The sequence below is a fragment of the Myripristis murdjan genome, chromosome 17 (assembly GCF_902150065.1).
Source record: "Myripristis murdjan chromosome 17, fMyrMur1.1, whole genome shotgun sequence".
NCBI classification, from domain to species: Eukaryota; Metazoa; Chordata; class Actinopteri; order Holocentriformes; family Holocentridae; genus Myripristis; species Myripristis murdjan.
In genome coordinates, this window is record NC_043996.1 from 11,956,117 (window position 1) to 11,980,002 (window position 23,886).

At 41.3% G+C, this 23,886-nt stretch overlaps 1 protein-coding gene across 1 annotated transcript; it reads right to left on the reverse strand.

Moving 5' to 3' along the window:
* Positions 1 to 346: 346 nt before the first annotated feature.
* Positions 347 to 23,516, reverse strand: LOC115375166 (MAGUK p55 subfamily member 7-like). The gene is made up of 19 exons (XM_030074532.1): positions 23,445 to 23,516; positions 22,585 to 22,616; positions 22,021 to 22,139; positions 20,983 to 21,060; positions 18,804 to 18,884; positions 16,653 to 16,787; positions 14,583 to 14,664; positions 14,315 to 14,400; positions 14,083 to 14,160; positions 13,180 to 13,376; positions 12,944 to 13,002; positions 12,729 to 12,737; positions 12,185 to 12,229; positions 9,022 to 9,195; positions 6,965 to 7,045; positions 6,750 to 6,843; positions 6,129 to 6,237; positions 5,418 to 5,561; positions 347 to 2,018 (listed from the first exon to the last, which is right to left on the reverse strand). Exons 2-19 carry the CDS (start codon positions 22,607 to 22,609, stop codon positions 1,797 to 1,799), a joined length of 1,818 nt encoding a protein of 605 aa, XP_029930392.1. The 5' UTR covers positions 22,610 to 22,616; positions 23,445 to 23,516; the 3' UTR covers positions 347 to 1,796.
* Between the last annotated feature and the right edge of the window lie 370 nt (positions 23,517 to 23,886).

Consider the following 23,886-nt stretch of genomic DNA (forward strand, 5'->3'; position numbering starts at 1 on the left):
CATCAGACGTATTTATTTTCACGTTCTTCAAACAGACAGTTACATGATTGAGCCAAATTATCCGAGACCAATTGACATCATACCTCTGTGTAATGTTTGAAGTGGGAGCTGCAATGAACATAAAACGGGGGGGTTTTCATTGGATCACTCCGGTGTCTTTTATGGCATCGTTATGATCTCAGAGGGTGCCTGCAGATTCTCAGTGGTGTGATGAAATTATAATGCCATGCTTGGCTTAGGCTGGGCTTCAAACCTGGCAGAGGCAGCGGGCAGAATAAGTTTGACTGGTGCCCTGGTTAATACATGCGGTGACCAGGATATATGTGCACACGCAAAGAACCGCTAATCCATTCGCACCTCAAGACAAAGCAGCACGCCACCGCCTCCCGGTGATTTTTGATTAAGTCTGACATTATGCTATCCCTGCCAAGGTAAATAAATACTACATTCACCTCAAGCCTCTAACTCCACTGATTTGCTCATCATCCCTGCCTAACCCATGATGACGAGGCTGACCATGCCTTTACAGTAGGATTTTATGTTGAGTCGTAACTCTCTCTCGGTATGCCGGCAAAGGCCCAAATCCCCAGAAACCCATTACCTTCCCTCCACATCACGCTGCTCTCCCTTCCTCCCAAACATGACATGATGGACACATTAACACTCCTTCACACCCAATTGACCACAGAGTCCAAAAGAGGAAGGAAACCCCCTGGTTGTAGAGAAATGCAGCTATTAAATAAAATTAGCTCGGATAGCTCATGCGGAGGAGACTGCTGAATCTGTGCTTGGGTGTCTGACGGCTTCTAAAAGCAGGCCGGCGGCTCCTATAGTCAAATATGAATGTTTGCTAATGGGGCGTCACTAATGGCGAGCTGCTGCTAATTATTCTCGCCCTCTCCAAAAGTAATAATTCATATTAGAGTTGATTTATTCTCAGGCTGCGGAGTAAGCCCACAACATCTATGATACTTAAAAATGCATTAATTGAAACTTTTAAAGAATCATGAGTGTTTGGTTTGAAGAAAAAAATCCTACTTGGTGCACAGTTGTAAATCATTCGGAGCGTAAATGACACACAGTCTTTATCTGTGATTTTACACAACTCAATCATACAGCACTGAGGCTTGAAAGTATTTGCTTTTTGGCCCTCGACGGCAAAAACAGGTTTACATGTCCCCGCCTCCGATGGCTTCAACTTGACTGATGATCTTGTTGTTGAATGTCCCTCTGACTGCTGCTAATAATATTCCTCTGGTGTGCATTACAGTTAATTGAAGTGCAGCAGCTGTCAGAATAATTACATGCTGATGTTTGCGACTTGGCAGGGAAGGACTGCACTCGGCCACAAGTTCTGGAGAGTTTTCTCTTCTTTTTTTTTTTTTCTTCTCCATCCTGCAAGCTGACATTATTTCAGCCAAATGCCAACAGAAAAACTGGCTCTGGGACAGAGGGAGGGAGACAGCATGTATGGCTAATTAGCTACAGACTATATTCAAGGGGACACTGGAATACACAGGCCTAGTTTAGCAACATAAATTCAAGGTTCAATTTGAAAGGGTATAAAACTATACTGGATATACTATTTCGATACCTTAAATATGATCATTTGCTGTGTTTGTTTGGTTGATGTTTTCAGGACCCAAACCCAGTTCTGTGTTCCATAAGAAGCAAGTTCATACCCATGACCTGCGATGTTTTTATTTAACTCAAAACTGAACTAAATGCCTTCTTTGACCAGGGGACAGTTTGCTGTTGAATAGCTGGTACAGTGTAGTCGTTTAAGAGATCGGAGTTCAGATCCAGCCTGTAAAGTCACTGTGGGACCTCGTTGGTGAGGAGCAGATCCACTCTGCAGGAATCCAGTGGACTTCTGCTTTTTCCAGCTCGTCTAGGTCCGCCCGCAGCTCTCTGAACGCTGTGGCGATATCGCCGTTGACGATCACCTTGTCAAACAGGTGGCCGTACCGGCTCTCCATGGATTCAGCCAAGCCAATCATATCCTCAAAATCCTCCTCCTGTGAATGAAAAACACCCGAGTGAATCAGAGACGCTAATAGGACACTATACACTCGATCTGTGTTAGCTTTGTTCAGCCGAGCTTCAGCTGACTTCAGATGACATTATGATACCATCTCCGCTGATTAGCTATCTGGCAGCAGAAAAGAAGAATTTGAAAGCAACGAGCACATCTTGAATTGCATTTAGTTTCAGTTTAAGGTTCATAGATATAAATTTAAAGGAACAGTTCACCCACAAAAACAAAAAAAGATATTTTCCCACTTACTCAAGTGCGATCTATCCATCAAAACCACTTCTGTGTGATTTGGCAGGATTTCAGTCTGCCGTGATCTTCCCTGTCTCTCGGCACCTCAAGACAATGTGGCTGGATGGGTATTCTTTCATGGAGCTCAAACCGTCAAAAAATTCAAACGTGAAAAACTCAACAGCGACAGGTCCTTCCAAAAACAATGACACAGATAACAACCATAATCCACAGCTCCCAGGAGACAAGAGTTTCATGAGGAACTATTTCCTGCCAGAGAGCACCGGCAGACTGTATCAATCTCAGTGCGTTCCTACTCCTTTGGGGAGGATGGATACACAAATCATACAGAAACTGTTTGGATGGATAGAGTGCACGAGGGGTAAGGGGGATTTTTTTTTGTGGTATTTTGTGTATTTTGGGTGAACTGTCTCTTTAACACTTCTGACTGATGCTGTGCAAAACATGTTCCCAATGTAAAGAAACGTCTTATGTAGAACTGATGAAAGCTAAGCCTTCAGTTCAGACTTTGGTCAGGTCTGGTGATGTTTCCAGGTTCTTAAGGGAATAACTCAAACATTTTGGGCAAAATACTCCTTTTCTGACTTACCCAGACAGAGAAAAGATGTTTTATACCATTTTCACATCTGCGCATCTAGTGGTTCGGTTCTTGTGGGTGGAATTCCAAGACGTGTATTTCAAATACACATTATCCACTGTGTGAAGAAGACAGCCTCGGAGTTGCTGTGAGGTTTATTTTTTTCACTTTGACTGAGCTAGGCTAATGACTCTCATAGACTTCAAGTCTTTATGCTAAGCTGACACAAAATGTTATCCATGGGAACTGAACCACTGGACTACACTGGGTTTCAGTGAAACCCACTGCGAGTAAAAAGGTGCAGTTCCTGTGTATAAATGTACTACTTTTTCAGACCCAGCAGGCCACAGCATGGCTAAAACCTGATCATGAGTCAAACCATTTGACAACCTTTGGGAAGTCGTTGTAGAATAATTAGAGTATAACGTGAAAGGACATGAAACAGACCCCCATAAGCATTCCACTATACTAACCAAGGCGTAACACTCTGGCCATCGTTACATGCTGAGAGTAAAGGATAACAGGCCCTTTCACACCAGCTGTAGTACAATGTGAAAGCACGGCCCTGTAAGGTTTGCCTGAACTCTGTTAAAGCTCTGGAGCTTGGCAGCGGGCAACTTGCAGCCATGCTGCCACACAGCTGTATGACCCTGTGCTTTTAATAAGGGCAACTCGGGTCAAACACCGAAAGAGAAGACAGATGGGTGGTATGAAATTGACCTGGATTCACTTATGTATTCTAACATAAGAAATAAAATGAGGACAAATTTAGAACGTTCTTAAGAAGGCTCTTAAATGCAGTTTCTCAATATTTTTTTTTTCTTATTTCTTACAAATTTCTTAATTTCCATATTTACAAACCTCTCAAATAGGGCCTAAATTCCACTCTGGTTAGACTTTAAGCTTGCCACCTTTGAGGATATGATAACAAATTAAATTTTTCATTAATGAACATAAAGCATGGTTTGCCAATATTAAAGCAATCTATCAGGCGGTGGAATAATTGATATATTACGTTACAATTTTGGGGTAACGCCAAATCAGGGTAGCAGCAAATGTTAATCTTAATGTAACCAATAAGAAATCCATGAAGACTTTGAACTATAAACTAATAGGCTAAACTTTTCCATTGAAGGAATTTTAAAACAGGGATAAGTTAAACTAAAAAATAAACAGAGGACTTGTACTTCAATAAAAAGTTTTTGCGTGTGTTTGTGATTCCATCCCCTGGTATCTTTTCGTCCTTTACATATGTACCATCCTACAATCCGCATAATACAACACGCACACATATATGTGGATGAGCAAAACCAAATATGCAGTGTACCACCAGAGGAAACAGATACTCCTTCTCCTTTCCTTGTTCACTCTTTCAGTCATTCAGTCACTCACTCACACACACACACACACACACACACACACACACACACACACACAAGATGTAACCCTTCACTCTTTTGGGCAAGATGTGATCAGATATATGTTCCTCTGCAGTCCAGTTACGGAACAAGCAGCCGCCCACCTGGCAGCCCTCCTCCTCCTCCAGAGACCCCCTGTCTCTTAAATGTCTGTGTAAGCCACAGGGTCAGCCATGTGTAAGGCAAGGGGTGTGTGCATGACTTAGTGGATGCGCATGAGTTTAGGTGTGTTTGTGTGTGTGGGGTGTGTGGGTGGGTTGGTGGGTGTGTTAAAGTCAAGGTGTTTGACCTCACACTGCTCTACCATGTGCATGTTACAAGACGTGGAACAACTACCTGACTTTGCACACCATACACCATGATGGAACATGTTTAAGTGTGTTGGTGTGTGGTGGTGGTTTCAGAAGGACAGCATATGTCTCAGACTGTCAGCATGTAGTGAACTGGATTTCGGGCTCTGGTTAGGCGACCATGTTGATGAGCACTGGAATGCTGCGTTCATGTCATGGAAAACAAGGTGGAGGCAGGAAAGATTCCCAAAGTTATGACTTGTCAGTGTTCACGTCAGCTGGAAAGTTGAATGGGAAAGTAAAGTCAGCTAATATTAAAATTCTTCAAGTCTATATCAAAGAGACTGCTACCTTAACTGCTACTAAACTGTTAATTGCACAAAAAAGAAGAGGTGAAGACGGTGCTCACGGTAAATATCACACGGTGTGAGCACAGCATAATGGTTGTGATAATGATGGTTAATGGTAAAGTTAGATATCATTACCATAACCAGTTGGTACTTTGCCATTCGTCAGCATTTCCTGACATATCCACAACGATATTAATCTAGGCTTAAGAAAATCTGGAGCTCGCTACTGTTGGAAATCAATGAATACAAATAAAAATAAATAAATAATCTCATTGTAAACAAAATTTGGTGGTGTTACTGGTGAAGTGACATGTTCTGTGTCTGTTCAATAAAAGATCTTGTCAGTGTTTTTCGAGGTGCATCATATGAATTTTACAGGGAGTTTGCTTTCCAGTGACCTTGCATAAATCTGATACCGGGACACCCTTGAAATTTCTGACTCACGGGACAGTTCAGTACCTGCTGAACTAGGGTACGATTTATAGCCTGCCTTACTGAAAATATCCTGACTGGTTTCTTCTCCTCCTCATCACAGATGAACTTGGCTCTCCTCCTGGTGAGTCGCAGTTCCTCAATGCGCGGAGGCTTCACAAACACCACGTATGGTTTGAATTCGAATGTGTACACATGCTTTATTTTCTGTAGAGCCAAAGACACAGAAAAAGCAGGATAAGTAGAGGCAGAGGGAGCTGTTTATAGTCGAGCATATAGTCTAAACAATATACATTTGTCTCCTATGGGCCAAATTAAAGGAATACACCAAGTTTTTAGAAGATTGGCTCTTTGATCAGCTGATCCATTAAGCGATGAGGACATAGACACCAAGATCAGACATTGACATCTCGTTCCAGTACTCCATGCAGTAAGTAAACTTCAATGATATGCAGCCAAGTATGGCAGCTTTGTATAGGAGAATGGTAAATTTTACATTGATTATGATATAAAAATAAAGGACTGCTTTGAACAAGTGAGGACTATTTCCCCTATTTTCACATGCGGTGAATATGGTGGGAGAGGGAACACTGTCTAGAATCACTATGCAAAGGATAAATACATGATTGCTCGCCTGAAATATTTCCAAAAAACAAGCCCGAACATCTGTTGAATTAATAAAATTTCATTTTTATCACTTAGAAACATGACGTTTTCCTCCAGCGGTGCTACTGATGGATTGCGATTAGCCGCCTCTGATGGCGTTTCACTCACATTGGGGTGCACGTCCAGAAGGCACACCTTGCCCTCCGCCATCATCTTGAGAACAGAGTCCAGGTTTGTTCCATAGTAGTGCCCTCTGTACCTCCCATATTCTATGAATCTAGGAAACATACACAGACAAGGACAGATAATGAATAATATTAATGATAAGAGCAACTGTACTATCTAAGGCAAATTTCCACATCTGTGGACAATAAAGAGATTATCTATCTAGCTTAACTAAGTCATAATTCTGAATTAGCCTGTGGTTATGACAGTTGAGCCTACATGGTTCTCATCGTCGGCTTAACTCACTGATAAATTACGTGCTTGTTTCCCCTTTTCCACATTTTATGTCATTTGGGTCTAAGTGGTCTTTCAATCAACCCTCAGCTTTGCATAGTGCACCTTCAACAAATAAGTAAATCAAACCCAATTCCCTTAACATGAATCAAAGAAGGCAACACAAGATAAAAAGAAAACAATGTATCACAATGGTAGCAGAAGAAAAGACAGCATATTGAAGCAAGGGTGTAAAAATATGTTTTAGGACGTGCTTTAAAAAAAGAGACTAATTCTAAAAGAAATGAACAAACAGATATAATGTGGCTGAATGTAAAGCATATACCATACCTATGATTGAGAATGTCTTCTTCAAACACAGGAAATGAGACAAAATGATAATCCACCCCATCTTTCTCTTGCCTCCTCTTCTCACGCGTGGTGTCTGCAAGAGGACAGCAGAGGAGGGATGGGAGACTGAATACTATTACATGAAAGAGATTAGAAGCCATTTAGCACACAGGACGTAAAGGTGCCAGCCAGTACAACAAACACTTTAATCTTACGTGGTACAGTTACGCTGTAGCGTTCAGGGTCAGAGATGAGGAGCCTCCTCTTCAGTTCATTAACGCCAACACTGCTGGGCCCTTGAGACAGAGATCAAAACACTATGCTCTGTGTGTGGGATTTACTCAGAATAACACTGTGTACTAATGTTTTCATGATGACAAGCCCAACATCAAGAGGGCCTTTATTCTGGTGAGCTGATGATGCATCTGTCTTTATCATCAGCGAGGTAGAAGGATGGAGAGAGAGGTAGACAGACAGGGCTCTGATTTCATATTGATTTCAGTCTCTCTATGACTCTCCAGCCTTCTCCTCTCTCCTAGCTTTCCACATCTCTCTCTCTCTCTCTCTCTCTCTCTCTCTCTCTCTCTCTCTCTCTCTCTCTCTCTCTCTCTCTCTCTCTCAAAGTTTTAATACTTTTATATGTTCTGGAAAATCCATAGGATCACATCTAAATAGGCATCTGCAAAGCCACACAATATCAGTGTCACTTCAAGCGTAGGATGCACAGATGAAGCATACACACACACACACACACACACACACACACACACACACAGTTACACACAAGCAGACAGACACCGCCACAGCATCTGGGATTTTCTTCCAGCGCAGGCTTCATCAGCCCCAGATTGCATCAGACTCAAATGGAGTGTTGTCTGAAAGTAGGATTCCTGACATACCTGCCTTTTCCATCACGACGTTGCATGACCTCGATACATTACAAAATATCAAGTTTATAGACTCTCCACTCTTACATTGCTAATGCCTTTTACAGCTGCCCAGAAGCACCAGAGAGGAGCATCATCAAGCACTACGGATACTTTCTTCTATCCCTTTTTCAAAAGTTATGTGATCTTTTAGGCTTAAAGTGGCGGCCACTGATTTTCAATACGTTTCCTAAGGCATTACAGTCTATTGTTTCGCTGAAAGTTGCTATACAATGAAAACAAAATAGGATAAACTTCCAGCCTAGTCAAACCTGATCCAGCTGGTTCTGTTTTAGCTATCTAAGGTTTGGTTTTCCCGTCTATAACTCTCATTGCCAATAAGCTATATATTCCTATTGATGACCTCCGGTCAATGAAGAGCCTTCAGAGCAGACAGTAAAACATAATCCAGAGTCGAGGTAAGCTCCAACTCAATTAAAGAGGTCTAAATCTAAATCCAAGCTGTCTTTACTGTTCCAGCTTGATGATGGAGCATTTGGCTGACATTATGAGGGATTTTATTCACAATCCACTCATCCCATTTTCTCCATCCATTTATCATTTATTTGTTCTGTATCTCTCTCTCTTTTTTTTTTTTTTTTTTTTTTTTACACCTTTTGGGTTCATTGTTCTCTCTCCCTCCCACTTTTCAATTATTTCTTTGCCTATTCTTCCAGTTCTCTTTGCATTCCTCCACTTCTCGGTCACAGATGACCTGCAGTCATATAATAATATGACATTAAAAAGACCTTCAGCAAGACTCAATGTAAGATTCTCCTGGGAGAGATATAGCTCAAAAATACATAGAGCAGGCCTGCAGGATTGGCAGGCATCTGAATCTGGGGTGGGCTTCTAGGTAACTTTAGAGAACACAATATATTCTGACTTGGAGTTTTCTGACAGTGTTTACTTTACTCTGATGGGAAAAGATTGCTCTTATACTCACGACTGGAATTATAAATCTTCATCAGTGCATCACTGATTATTTTTGACCAACAACAGCTTCGGTATTACTGTCCTTTTGTTGAACAGTCTCATGCTATCTTGAATTTATTATGTGAACTAAAAAAAAAACACAAGTGTCTCCAGTGGGTCATAGGATAATATAGAACAGAACACATTTCACCACAATGTTTACACCATTTCCATTTTCCAGCTTACTGTATATAGTATGTGTCAGTACTATATACATATAAAGCATGTACAGTTGCTCACTGACCCATTCACAGCATGGGAGCCTGTTTAACGAGGCAGTCACACTGGGCTTTAAATGAATGTAAAGAACTTGACGCAGGATGTGAACTTGCCTGTTCCTTTACATTTAGGTGTGTTTCAGTCACTCTTACCAACCAGGACGACTAGACGGTGCGGGTCCAGGGGATTTCTGTGGTATGGCACTACCTCCACGTAGGTAGGGGTCCGGACCAAGCTGTCCATCCCAGCACTCCTCCTCCTGGCCTGGGCTGCCATTCTGGCCCGACTTCCCCTTCTGCCAAGTCGGAAACTCCTTCTCATGCCAGCTGGGATGGAGAGACATGCATGTTAGACTTTTTGAGTGAGTTTGAAGCTGTGTGTGAGTGAGTATGCCAACCCACCTGACAGGTGTGTTACTCAAAACCTAGCAGGAGGGATATCTTCGCTATGACAGCCCCTCAAAACAGATGTTGACACTGAGTCAATCAAAGCAAGATGGACTGACAGGGCACAAAGCAGGACTGAGCACAGGAGGCCAAATTTCCATCACAAGTCGTTCTGATCTAAGTTCATGCAGTTTAGTTATATTTTAACAAAATCATTTAAAGGAACAGTTCACCCAAAAGACAACAAAGCTATTTTCCCACTTAGCCCTAGAGCAATCTTTCCATCCAATAGTGCCTGTGTGATTCGGTGAGCTTTCCAGTTTGCCACTGCCTTCCCTGTCTGCCTTCACTCCAATACAAAGGGGCTAGATGGGTATTTATATTTGGAGTTTGAAACATCAAAAACTTACATGTCAAAAACTCAGCAGCGATAGCTCTTTCTCTCTTTCGCTCTCTCTCAAAAACAGATATCTGACATAATGTGCAGCCCTTGGGGGCTTATGCAAATTTTAGGGACTATTTCCTCTAGAGAACAGTGTATCTAACCATATCTATCTGCCCTGAATTCATACTCACTGGTGGCAGATCGATACACTTTGCAATTGTTCTTAAGCAACACATAATGTTTTGGGATGGCAGAAGACAAAGAAGACCATGGCAGATGAGAAACCTTACCAAATCATACAGACCCGATCTGAATGGATAGATTTTATATTTTGAGTGAACTGTGTCTTTAAGAAGCATTGCTAAGCAGACATATTAACAAAGTCCACCATCCTAAGTCTTAGAAGCTAATGCATATTTGTGACGCTTTTAAAACAATCAATGATCAACGATAATTTTTGGTCCATGATATACTATCACTATGAAAACATGTACTACAACAACACTAAAAGAGGGGTCTACAGTCACCCAGGTGGCAGAATACCATGGCACCCAAGTGTATAAAGTCAGAGCCACAACAAAGGCCCAGTCAGTCTTTGCTGAACCCAGTCATCCCTTGTTCAGTGAGTTCAGGTTGCTTCCATGTGGTCGCAGATATACTCTGCCAAGATGCAGGACTAGGTTTAACTCATTTGCCTCTGCTGCAACAGGCCTTTTGAATAACATTATGTAATTCTATGTTTTTTGTGATTATGATTGTATTTTACTTCTGGCTGCGCAACAAATTGTCCCTCGGGGATAATAAAAGATTACCTTGACCTTGATACCACATTGAAAGTCTGTTCAAGACACCATCTACTGTTGTCACGCACGATCCTGATCCAACACTTTGAGCAGCTAAACTCTCAGTGGAGCGAGAGTCCAGAGACGACAAGTTGGCAACTGAGCATGCGAGAATCATCTGTCACGCGTGGCTTGTAGTCCGTCTGACAGCAAGTGTCTGCCATGCGACTGTGGTTTGGCCTAGTTTGGCAGGCTCCCCCTCGTGAATGATGTTAACTGCTGCTAACTGACGGTGCCAAGGATGCTTTGACGTCAGCTGTAATTTCACAATGTAAGCATATCCGTCCATTTCCCCTCTTTGCTTCGTTTCGAAGAACATGGCACAGTTTTTCAGGGATTTAAATTTTTTTGTTGATAATCTCTCGATGAGTGATTCACCGATTATTGCACCCAGTCTGCTGGGGGGTGGGGTGGACTTTAGAAACTTTATAAAAACCAGTGTCATAAAACAAAAAAGGAGAGCTCTTATTTCCTTGAGGGAAATAAGATCTAAGCTCCAGAGGAAAACAGCATCCTAAAGTAATTCTCCATCTAAAGTAATTCTGGAAATGAAATTCTCATTCAAAATAGAGAGCAATCCTCGTCTTTCACTGAAAAACAGTGCACCTCTTTGTATTAAATAATCATTAACTGTCAGTGTCTTTCTGGGAATGTTATTATGACATTTGCACACCATACATTTAGAGGAAGGAAACTGCCTGCAACATAGACTAGAACCCATAATGTCAATATTATACAATATGAGCCTTAGCATGCATTGCAAAGAAGCAGGACACAAACTCCCAGTAAAAAGCATCATAGTCCATCATAGGTAAAGTCAGGCCATTGGGTACCCGCATGACACAGCTACCAGTCTCACCAAAATTATTCAGTTTAAATGTTTTACAGTCTGTCAGTGGTCTAGACAGCCATATATTCAAAAGAGAACATGGCAAACACTATGACAGACTAAGAAATGTTTCACTGGATGATTAAATGAAAATGACTGAATGATTCTGTGCCTTAACGATCTAACAAATCAGTGACTGTAGAACAACTTAGTATGACCTGTTTGCGTGTTGGAGTTTTTCCTCTCTTCGCATTGCCTTTAGCTGTGTATCTGCAACACAATACTAAGCACCTTCTTCTTCACTAACTCTCCCCTCTGAGCAGCGTGCGTGCAGTCAGCTGTGTGGCATCAATTAAATGATCAATAACAGTTTAAATCCCAGACTCAGAGGGAATGCAGAGTCTGAACCACATCCTCAGGGGGAACCTGGACTGCTCTGATGTGAGATGAAATGCACATTATTAAATGCACATGACTCTAACAATTGATATCAAGCAACATCTGTAATTCACCTTCCTTTGCGTAGACACAAGGGCCTTTTCACAATCAGCTATCGGCTCATGCACCCACATGAATGCACGGATTCACACCACAGAGAGACGCACACACACGCACACTCCACATGCAAACACATCGCATCCAATCCACAAGATCAAGACAAATGGGATAAATGGAGAGGCTAAAACCTCATTTGCTGTTCTAGTCCATTCTCCAACTCAGAACCACAAAATTGCATCATCTTATGACCTGATTTGTAAATAAAACCAGGGTTTAGTTTCCTAGCTGGTTTTCCTTCCCTGCTTGGATAATACTGGTAAAAAGTCCCTTTTCTAGTGTCAGCGGGCTTTGAGGGGAGAAAGTCAAACATCTCACCAATGTGAATTCCAGTTATAGCTCCATAGTCTGCATCCTCCATGACTGGAAAAAAAGAGGAAGAGAGAGAAGGAAAAGTGGGGAAACTGTGGAAGCAAACCGCAAAAGGATGACATATTTGCTGTTCCGAAATTACAAGTTCTGACCTAACTGTCCAAATGATTTGTGTTGTAAACACAGAAAACTTTTTGTAAGAGTTTTATTTAGAAATGATATCCACAATATGAAAATGACTGATAAATAATCTACTCTTACAAAATGATTGCTGGCAAGGAAGCAAAGCACATTGTGGCATACCATCAAAGTTATTAGCTATCCTAAGCCCTGGCCTTGCAACACAAAAACACAATTTGGAATCGGAGTCGTCTGCATTTTGGAAATACAGACTGAAGAACATTATGTGATCAAGTATTATAATTGGAAAATGAAATTCTTTAACTGTTTGAACACCCAACGTGCAAACCCAGAGCACACATCATATCCTGTTAGTTATGTTGGAAGGCAACAGGGCAAGTCTTCAAAAGGCAACACGGGCAGACAGTACCTTCCTCATCTGCGCAGCATGTGGAGAAAACAAGAGCAGTGACCACAAGGTTCAGCTCAACCATGACCTTCACCTTGGCCATGACCTTCAGGCACGGCCTCTCACCTCTGAGCTCTGACCTGAAGGATCTCTCATATGTTTATTGGAAAGTGTTAAACGCGCTTCTTTATTCTTTGCAGGTGTGGTGGTTTTATGGAGAAATGTTTGCTGATCACCTGTTGGCTTGACTGGCCGAGGTCTGAACAGAGCTTTGGGTCGCTGTAGGGCAACTCTCCTGTAAGAAGAAAGGAAGGAAGGAAGGAAGGAAGGAAGGGAGGGAGGAAGGGAGGGAACGACAAAGAAAACAAGACCGAATCAGAGGCAAATTCATCAACATGTCTCTGTGGTGTTCTGCTGTTTGAGTGAGCGAGTGAGAGTAGTTGCTGTTAAATCAACAGCAGAAGAAGAGGACCTCTCCTGGAGCTGTTGGGAGGGGATGAGCCCTGCCCAGGTGTTGCCGTTGCCATGGCGACAGGCCTGCCACCAAGTGTCTTCCTCCTTGCTGACAATCTGGATGACGTCGCCCCTCTTGAAGGCGAGTGCTGCCTCCTTGCAGGGGATGGTGGGATCATCTTTGGGATCGTAGTCAAAAAGAGTCCGCACAAACAACTGGGGGAGAAAGCAGATGTAATATTTTAAGATTTCATAAAGGCAAACTTATGAGAAAGGAAAAAAAGGGAAGGCCGATAGCACAGAAAGGGAATCCTACTTTAAGCTAAATATTACATGTCATACTTGTTCTTTCTTTACACTGAAACTGTCCTGTATTACTGAGCTGTTCTTGTATTTTGACAAAAAACACAACACCTTTGTCTTTTGCTTCATCACATATTTTGGTGTTTTTTTTTTTTATGAGAAATAAATGCATGACCACTGAAGTTCATTTGTCACAACCCAATAAAATGCTCACTCCCTTTCTAAGCTGGGGTTCCAGTCCATTTATAATGTGGTGATGATTATAAGAGATTCTGAATATGAGAAGAGGCTTGTGGGAGGGAAAATTTGTCCATAATGTGTGAAGAGCAGTATTAGTTTGAAATTTTGACAATAATAGAACATATTTTTTTTCTTTAATTTAGTAGATACTGCTCAGTAAAGAAACTTATTATCTGAAATGTTGTAAACCATGATGCAGTATGAAGGTGCCAAGGCAGAGACTGAAGAAATGTTCACTATCTGACTGATTTTATTGGTAGAACTGGAGAAAAAACATGGGTATCTTTTTGTGCAACCACCTGCCAAGCAAATGTAAACACTAAAACGGACACATCAAGGGAAAAAACCCTATACAAAAAGTATTCTATATCCACTGTACCTTCTTCTTATCTGATGACACCTCGGTCCTGGCGAAAGCAGGAATGACTGTGAATGTAATTTCGCCCTGAGACCGAGCCTGACAAAAGAGCAGTAAGGAACTTGAACACGACACTCATTTAAAATGATAGAGAAAAAAGAAGGACAGAGAGGGAGGAGAGAAAGAGAGAAACAGAAACAGGCAGTCAAATGACACTGAAACAAAAAATTTGACCAGGAGAGGCGCGACTAACCAGGAGTGGAAGGATTTCCTTTGGCTTCTTGTACTCCAGTGAGACTCCATTGACCTCCTTCAGTTCGTCTCCTTCATGAATCAGGCCTACAAAACATTACATAAGAGGAAATGGGTAGAAAGTTCTCCGCAGTGTAACACCCAGATTTCATTATGCAACACCATAATGCTATTCCAACTTAAGACTACTATGGAATAACAGCATAATGTTGAGTACAGCAAGTGCAGACTTGAGACGGCTGCAAAAAATAAACCTTTTTTACGCTTACCGCTCTTGTCTGCTGCACCTCCTCTCATGATCCTCGCCACAACAATAGCCCCAGTGGATTCATCTCTCTTAATTGTGGCCCCCTGGGTACATAAGTGAAGGGGCGGTGATGAATGGATGGATGATGGACCAGTAAAAAAGCGGATGGGTGATAAACAGGTGGACAGAGAGAAGAAAATGATGGGCACAGAGATGGAAAGTGATGGAGAGGCAAAGAAAGCAAGAGCGAGAGCGAGAGTAACATGTTGATTTTATTACAGCCCAGACAAGCTACTCAAATAAAGTCACTTCATTCCAAAGAGGGTTATTTGTATCAAGACGGGACCATTTAAGCGGCTGCATTCATGTAACACACAAAGCGCTGGAAAAGGTTATCCAAATCAGCATTATTTTCACCAGATGTTATTGATGCGGACCAAATCGCAATGGAAAGAGTATCGTACATAGTTGCCTACAATCAGCTCACACTGGGGTGTAACCCTGTTGTCTGGAAAATGGGAACATACTGGATCAGTCACAAAGGCTGTGTCATAAAAGGTCAGTCCACTTCCAATCTAGTTTTGGGATCAATACAAAAGTATGTTCTCTATTATTGGGTCTGAGTACCTTCACTTTCCAAAGCTGAGCCACTAAAACAGGAACATATACGATACACATAGCATGATATGGTGCAAAAAACCAAAACAAACTCAGATTGGTCCAGTACAATAGGAACTGCATTTTGTGGTATCATTAAAAAAATAATAATTTGAAGTTACCCAAATTATCATAAGACCACTTTTTAATGACTACTCTGATTGGTCAGCAGGATGCATAGTTAATGAGGTGCCCCATAGCTACTTGGCAGAAATCTATACCTTCATTATTTCAATTTGTTTATTTGTTCTCCAAACACAGAAATGGCTCGATAACAGGAAATGTTAGGCTCTCACCTCTATACACTTTGTACCATCTAACCACCAAAAACAAACAAAATATTGTTCCTTGTGTTAGATTTCAATATCAAACTTTTATTGACCTCATTAAAATTATTGCACTTGATCATTGATCTAATGCATTGCATTCATGGATTTTCTTGAAGCAAACGGTAACATTCAAGACAAGATTCGACAAAGGTCTTAAAATGATTGGCATTGGAGACGGCAAAATTATCTCATGCCAAAGGCAAATCTTTTCATCGGATTTTAAGGCTCTTGGATACTTGGATAAAAGAATATGTACAGAGAGGGGATATTTTTTGCCGTGCATGGATAGACACGCACATGCTTAAATACACAGACACGCAAGCAAACACACACACACGCACACAAATACTCTGCTGTGTGTCACATCAGATATATGGCAGCAGGGATGTGGAAGAACTGAGTCTTTAAAATCACCGTTGAAGGAAGCAAGCTGCAGCCCAGAGACAAAGGTGATCCAGGCTGCAGCAGAAACCTCTTTCCTTATGTTTCCTCTCATTCCGAAAGGCTTTAGTCCTGGCTACACCTTTGCTTACGTGGCTGCAGTGGTCTCGCTATTTGACAACATGACATAAATCCAGTCCCTGTAGAAAACTTCGTCGCTCGGATTCTTTTATTGCTCCGAACCGCCTCTGTACGTCAGATATTGTTGCTGGACAAATTACAAATTTTCAAGCCCAGTTGCCCTGTTACATGGTTGTCTTAACTTTAATATCTGCATTTCTACATCGTGGACACAGCCTTATTTGTTTTGCATGCAATTACAAGGCCAGGTTGACCAAATTAGAAACAGGCTGACATACAGAGAGCCTGTGACAGTCAAGTTATAGTTTTGCTTGGCTTTTCTGAACTTTTTATAGGATTTTCTTGGATGGGAGCAAAAGAGTATTCAGCCATGTGGAGTTATGTTAAGAGTGAGGAGAATCTAGAGGCTTTTCTGGGCCATATGAGAAAACAGGGGGCAGAGAGGTAATACAGATTTTATCAGAGTTCACAGTGCAGTCTTGAATTTTTCCACTATCTACAGCTGGTGAGCCAAGCAAAAGTTCTTTTCAAGTTTTTTTCAAGTTAAAAAAAAAAAAAAAAAAGACATGGAGATTTTTACTGACCAGGGGCTCTTTGGTTTTGATCAGACTGACAATTTTGACCGAGTTGTCATCCTCCTCCAGCACATCGTCAGGTATCGGCGGCAGAGTGGGCTCAAAGTCTCTCTGGGCCACCGCGTCATGGACAGACAGGAGACTCTGTGGTGGAGACAGAAATACATTTAAGATGCACATCTGCATTCGGGGGCGTCACTTTGAAATCTACACCCCTGAAAACACGGGATATTGCCCTCCGCTCTCATCCCATTGTACGTGATTCATAATAGAAGGAGCTCAGCTGTCTGAAGAGCAGCTTTCCTAGGAGTGTGAAGCTGTTCAACTCGCTTTGCAGCTCACGAGTTGTCAGTTCAATTTAAGAATGATTTCTCTTTTCTGTAACAATTCAATATGATCCAAGTTTGCAAACCACATTTTGAGTCAGTGATTCAGTTCAGTACTTTTCAAACAAAATATTATGTTATTAATAAGCACGTGCAATAATGTAAGAATATTCTTTTTCCCATGAAATGTGTTACATAAAAAAAGTTTGTTGTTGACAGAAAGTTGCAATTTATAGTACTCTGTTAGATCCACAGAACATTGAGTTTTTCTTTTCTTTTCTTTTCTTTTTTTTTTTAGGAATCTGGAATGAATTGATTCAAAGTATTTCATGTTGATTTGTGTCGAAGTCAGGGTTATTTATTCTATTTAATTATTATTTTTTTTTATAGCAGGTTGATGCATTTGCATATGCACAATTTTTAACTGATGCATTGATGCAATGAATGAATCACTACACCTCGAATCTTTACCCCTCGGGAACATTATTGAAAGTATTTTCCTCTGACTAGCAGTGTTCCTGCCTGTATTGCATGTTAAAACAGCTCCACATTTCTCTGGACTAATATATGAAACTGCATCAGAGCCAGGAGAGTTCATTTAAGATCTTTTTTTTTTTTTTTTTTGGCTGGAAAAATGAGTTTGTTTGCAGAAAATAATATTATGGATACACCTTAATCTTTCATTATGAGGCTTGTAAAAAAAATAAAAAATTCCTACAAAGGAATGCACCATAATTAGAAAGAATGAAGATCGAGGAAACATCTGCTCATCAACTTAATTTGAACAATCAGCCAATCCATCTGTCAGTTAGTCCACTTGTTATCCCCGTGTCCATCAACAGTTACTCTGCGCATGAGCTGCCAACGCATGAGCAATGTGTCTCTGCTCACTTTCAGAGACAGGCTTTTAAAAACAAACATTCATTTACAGAATATTATAGCCAGTGTCTCTCGCAAGTATGTGTGAGCTCCCGAGTTCGGGCCAAGAACAAACAGGTCATTAGTGCTGTTTAAACAAACCTGTTGGTTCTCGGCTGGCTTCAGCTCCTCATTAAGAACAGCCTCGACTGCTGCAGCTCAATGGAAAACCATACACTCCGTGTGTGTGTGTGTGTGTGTGTGTGTGTGTGTGTGTGTGTGTGTGTGCGTGTGTGTGTGTGTGTGTGTGTGTGTGCCTGAAATATGATTGTCAGCGGTTCTGAAATGGGGAAACATGCACTTGAACATTCTGGTCTCCTACATGAGTGAGCACTAATAAACATAAGTCAGGAGTAGTTTAGCTTCAATGCCAGTGTGATTAATAGATGTCAACACCTTGCAATGGAGAAAACAGTGAGGTGAAGTGAATAAAAAAATACATTTTACAGTTGGGTTCACGTCTCCGTTTTTATGTCCTATATGAAAGGTAATTATAGGATGCACTGCTGCAGCACAAAACAACAAAACACTGTGTGTGTATACATAAGCACCACTGCCAGTATGGAGAGGTGTGTTTAGTTTAGTTAACTCAGATTGCAGTTTCCATGTTAGATACGTGTAGGAACTTGAGTGAATATGTGGAAACATCACTCATACTGTAAGTGGGTTACTTTCATTGTTTATGAGCCTTTCAGATTGGAGAGCTGAGGGGAAAAGCAGCAAAACAACATTTTACTACTGGATTCATTTCATGTTTCATAAATGACTCATGTGGGTCACAAATAAAGTTTATGCATCAGATACACACTAAATGAAGAAGTCAGTTAAATGTGCTCCCCCCAGAAAAGTGTTAAATTGTCACCTCTGTCTAGAAAAACATTATCTAACACTCAAGAAGGGAATACTCTCTCCTCACCTTAAAGTGGGGTTTGGACAAGAGGGCGACCAGTTCGTTGGCCTCAGCTCCCCTCCCTCCATGTGTCAGTTCCTCCACCAACTAGAGGAAACAAGAAAATTGATTTTAAAAACATCTCTATTTCAAATAATTCACCTTGTGAATTAAAAATCAATAAGTTCTTGACTCAAAGACAATATTAAAAACAAGATACATACACCATTTGTAATCCACACACATCTTGATTACAAAATTCTCACTCAAAAACCCTGCTAAAATATAACTCACCATCTGCTACAGAACAAATTACATCATCAGCGTTGGATGAAAACATCCAAACTCTGCCCTGCTTTGTAAAACCTAAAGTCAACTCAGACTCTGGTCCTCACCAGTGACATAAACAAAGGGATTAGATCCTGTCCTGCTCTTCCTTCTGATGACACATATGGACAATGTTGCTTCTTTTAGTTTGAAATTTAGCAACATGATGCAAATATAAAGTTTTTTTTTCTTACCACATTTCACCAAGCACCTAAATAAATTCTCTTTGACATCAAACAGGACTAACATCAAATAGGATAAAATAATGACCATTGTTCCTACTATCCCACAAAAACTATTTTTAGATGCCAAAGGGATGAATCACAGATATAAAAGCATGTATAGCAATAGCAATATGTAAAAGTCTCCACTGAGGGAAAGAGAGAAAGAGAGAGAAAGAAACAGAAAACATAATTAGGCATATACGATTACAGGATGGCCCATGTGAAGTTTGTTTTAGTTCCTCAGGTTAAGCATCCTCCCGCTCATCCTGAGACGTATATCGGATTCAGACTACAAAAACACATCATCTGTCCTGGGTACATCATCATTATTTACATAAGTTCTAACATATGGTCTGGTTCTTTGCTTTTCTTTGCCTAATTGTAACTATTTCTCTCTATTCCTGCTTTGGTTTTGCGTCCTGAGCCACTGTCAGGAAAAGCTTATGAATCTCCAAGGCTCCACGACAGCTGCGGTGACGGCTAAAACGGAGCAGCCTTGACCACCGGTTACAAGCGGAGAGGCAGAGAGTGACTGTGTGCAGTCGCTGTCTTGTCAAGCGTATTACTGTAATGACTTCGACTGCTTCAAGATGTCGAGGCACACTCCAGAAACACAATGTATGAAGGTCATTAGTTTCCACTGTGAGCAAACAGAAGCCTCTCTGAGGGGAAACAGATCCATGGTTTGGCCCCACCAGTAGGCCATGATGATTTAAGCCAGGCGGAGAGTGGCTGTCGAACCGAATCTGAGGCACAGGGAGTGAAAGGAAGGAGATGGAGCGGTGTGGGAGAGAGGATAGAGGAGGATAGAGAGTATGGAATCATGGCGGAAACTATGTAGGTATACTGAGAAGATAAAAGAAAGCAAATGCAGAGGAGGGAGAAAGGATAGAGGAGGACAGGAGGGATAGAGATAATGGAAGGAGCGCGGGATTTGGAAATAGAGTGGCAGAGAAAAAAATGACAAGTGGATGGAAGGACAGAGTAAGGGAAAAGGGTAAAACCGAAGGCCTTAAAGCAGCAATTTGTCCAGGTTACAGACTGGAACAAGAGGGAGAAACTGGGAAATGAAGGACAGAGATTATCCAAATGGCACAATGGAGGTAGTGAGATGAGTTGGAAAAAAAAACACAGAAAAATGAGTGGTAACAGAAATGAGGAAGACTGGTAAATGAAATACGATGCGCAGTGGAAGAGAATAGAGAGGCAGTTGTGCAGCTTTGGATCACAGCACCAGTGGGAGTGCTCTGTGTCACTTCATCTTAAACCTGAAATTAATTGTGCTCCTCCAACCCGAAACATTAGCCTACACACACAATGATTTCAGCAGCCTAATGCTCTGCACTGTCCTTGGTGACCTGACTTCATGGAATGCAGCTATAAAACGATATGCGCTTTAAAACACATCCTTTACGCGCAGAAACAACAGGGATTAGCGCCTGTCCCATCCAAGGGTTTGGAGATTCCGTTGCGAGGCTCAGCGCGTCAATGTGAACGTGCATTCCCCGCATGCTTCAGTGTGAAGGGGGGGGGGGCATCCGCACAACACAGGAAACAATTCAAACTGTGAAATATCAGCTTTCCCTCTCGTCAAAATGCATTTCATCTTTGGCAGCGTGTCTGTCTGCAAAAGACGTTTGGAGGGAGACACTTACATCCAAGGCCAGGCGCGCCGCATGCTCCTGGACGGGGATGGGGCCGCGCATCTCGAAACGCTTCAGCCTCTCGTGGATCTGTCAAGTGTGGAGAGACTTGAAATCACTATATTTGTGTGAATGTGTGTGCTTTTGGTGTGTTTTAGTCTGTCCAGCCATCTGATTGCATCTGTTGCTCTTTTCACTATTTCTCCTAATCCTAATAAGTTCAAGTTCCAGTTTATTACTACTCCTTCTGCTGTCACTACTACTGCTATTACTATTAGTATTACTGCAAAATAAAGGCCTACTACCTCTGTTGCTATTATTTCGACTACTTTTGTGACTACTACTACTACTACTACTGCTGCTGCTAAGATCACTACTATTACATCCACTGTTATTGCTAAACTGCTGCTACTTCTGCTACTACTACTACTACTACTGGGATTGCGACTACTACTACCCCACTACCACTATTTCAAGCACTAAAAGTAATATGAAGACGGTGATGATGAATAGAGGAATTCCTTGCATGTGCTTTTATGTCATGACTGTATAACTTTGATGTATTTATGTGGTGTATCAGTGTAAAATATGATATATAAGAGGTAGATGCATGTTACTGTAGCTCCTTTTCCTGCTTGTGATTTTATTGCAATATCCTGATGAAGGTTAGTACTGTATGCACTTTTGTTTATTGAGTTTTCAATTTATCAAATATAATAAATCAAAATCAATCAATCAAGAAGAGAAAGAAGATGAAGAAGAAGGTGATGATGAAGAGAGGAACACCTTGGATGTGCTTTTTGTAAGAAAAAAAAAAAAAACCCAGCAGGAACACAAAATTGTCTACTTCAGTCTGTCTCTAATCTCAACAGACCTTGTTTAAGGATTTCAGGCTCTCCTCTGGGTCTGAAACCCAACTGTCATATAATTAGAAATTCCAACATTTACAGGATCTGTTAGCTGCAGACTTACAAGTGACAGCTAAAAGCTAAATGCTGTGAGTTTCAATGACAGGTGAGTGTGTGATTATCTGCACTTATCCTTGCTCACCTTGAAGAGCAGGTGAAGCTTCCTCTCCATCAACATGCTGTGGAGGAACCTGTAATCCTCCTCTCTGTCTGTATGAGCCTCTGTGCCAGACATCACTGATGACAGAAGCTTGCATACACCTTGAGGAGTTGGGGCATGGCCCAAACACACACACACACACACACACACACACACACACACACACACACACACACACACACACACACACACACACACACACACGCCCCACACACATGGATGCACATCCCATGTCAATGACCACTACACCTGCATCTTCGCTGGATTTATGAGAGCGTCATTTTGAAGGTTATGAGGTGAGGTCATGACAGAGAGGTTAAAGGTTAAACAGAGGGAATGATGAAAAACCGTCCATAGGGAAAGCCCTATAAGACCGTGTGTATACAGCAAAACACCAAACCATTATAGTGATCAATGGTTTATTTTCCAGTTATACAGAAGTTTTATCCACGAGGACACCATGTGGGAAGTAAAAACAAAGGGAAAAATATATCCAGCTCACACTGCCTACCCAAACACCCACAGCCTGCTGCACATTGCACATACCTCTGTGTTCTGTTCGGCTCAGCATCCTCACACTGAGAAAGACAAAAAAAATGTTTTTCCGGCTTTTTCATATATGTGTGTCCTGTGCGTGTGTGTGTGTGTGTGTGTGTGTGTGTGTACATATACCACTGACCAGAGATAGGTAACTACTAGGAAGAGCAACTTAGATTTTCATATCATATGGAAAATATTCCTCCTCTGTGATATTACTGCCCCCTAATGCTGGTAGGAGCTATTTCAACCTCAGTGCCACTGTTGCACTTTTCTATGAGGCCAAATCAATAAACTGCGGTATTTGTTATTTAACCAATCGATGGTTTGTTGGTTATCTAATTTACTCTACCAATCACATGAACATCTGGATTCTATATCGATCGGTATGACTTACCACAACATCACAGTGTTAACAGACAAAAACACAACTCTTAATACTGAATACTATGGATGCTAGTAGAAAATGTGCATAGATTTTCTAGTCAAAATCTATTCAAATTTTGTCTAGAAAAAAAAATCTTTTTGTTTTCTTAATCTATCAGTTTTTGATCCTTGAGCCCTCTTCTGTAGACATGCAGTGAATATCCTACTGGAGAAGCACCTCAGGGTGTAAGTCATAAATGAGAACGAGTGTAAATAATACACTAGTGTGATGAAAATAATAGGATCTAACGCCACATCTCTGGGACAGAATGGATATGTTTCCTGTTAGCATAGCTGCAAGACAATTTACTGTCTGATCAAGCACACTCAGACAGCCTTGATGACAATTTAATAAGGAGACTATAGAAGACCTGGGGATAAACTTGGATTAAATACATTTATAATGAGATACAAACAAAATTCAAAACTGAGCTCTCACTCACCTGAGACTGTCTGTGTGTTTAGGCCCAGATCAGACATTATCCCTCAGTAAGAGTAGCTGAGTTGCATTTGAACATCCACTTGCAAAGACATGATGCACAGAGCTGAACTAGTCGGGCTGCAGCGAGGACTGTTTATGGTTCAGGCAGTATGTGTGTGGACTGACCTAGATTGAGTCAACAGCTAATCAATAAGGCAATCATAGGTTATGGGACATTGCTAGTGTTAATGAGTGCAGATCAACAGCCATATAGATATCACTGAATCTCAGCTGAATCCTGAGTAACAAATGCACCTCATTGCTCTTTTTTCTCTGCTTTCTAAGCTGTTCCTTCTTTTTTTCCTTCTTTCTTTACTTTTACAGGGTTTGGGACAGAGAGGGCAGTGCATGTGGAGCAGAGACAGTAAGAGGGGCTGCAGGGTGTAGGACATAATTTATAACCA

Excerpts from the sequence above, each read along its gene's own strand:
- LOC115375166 (XM_030074532.1), bottom strand. The coding sequence starts at position 22,609 with ATGCTGAGCCGAACAGAACACAGAG. Across the intron at positions 14,665-16,652 it reads TCAAAACCAAAGAGCCCCTG|GGGGCCACAATTAAGAGAGA; the intron begins GTCAGTAAAAAT and ends TTATGTACCCAG. Across the intron at positions 2,019-5,417 it reads AACCAGTCAGGATATTTTCA|GAGGAGGATTTTGAGGATAT; the intron begins GTAAGGCAGGCT and ends TTTCATTCACAG.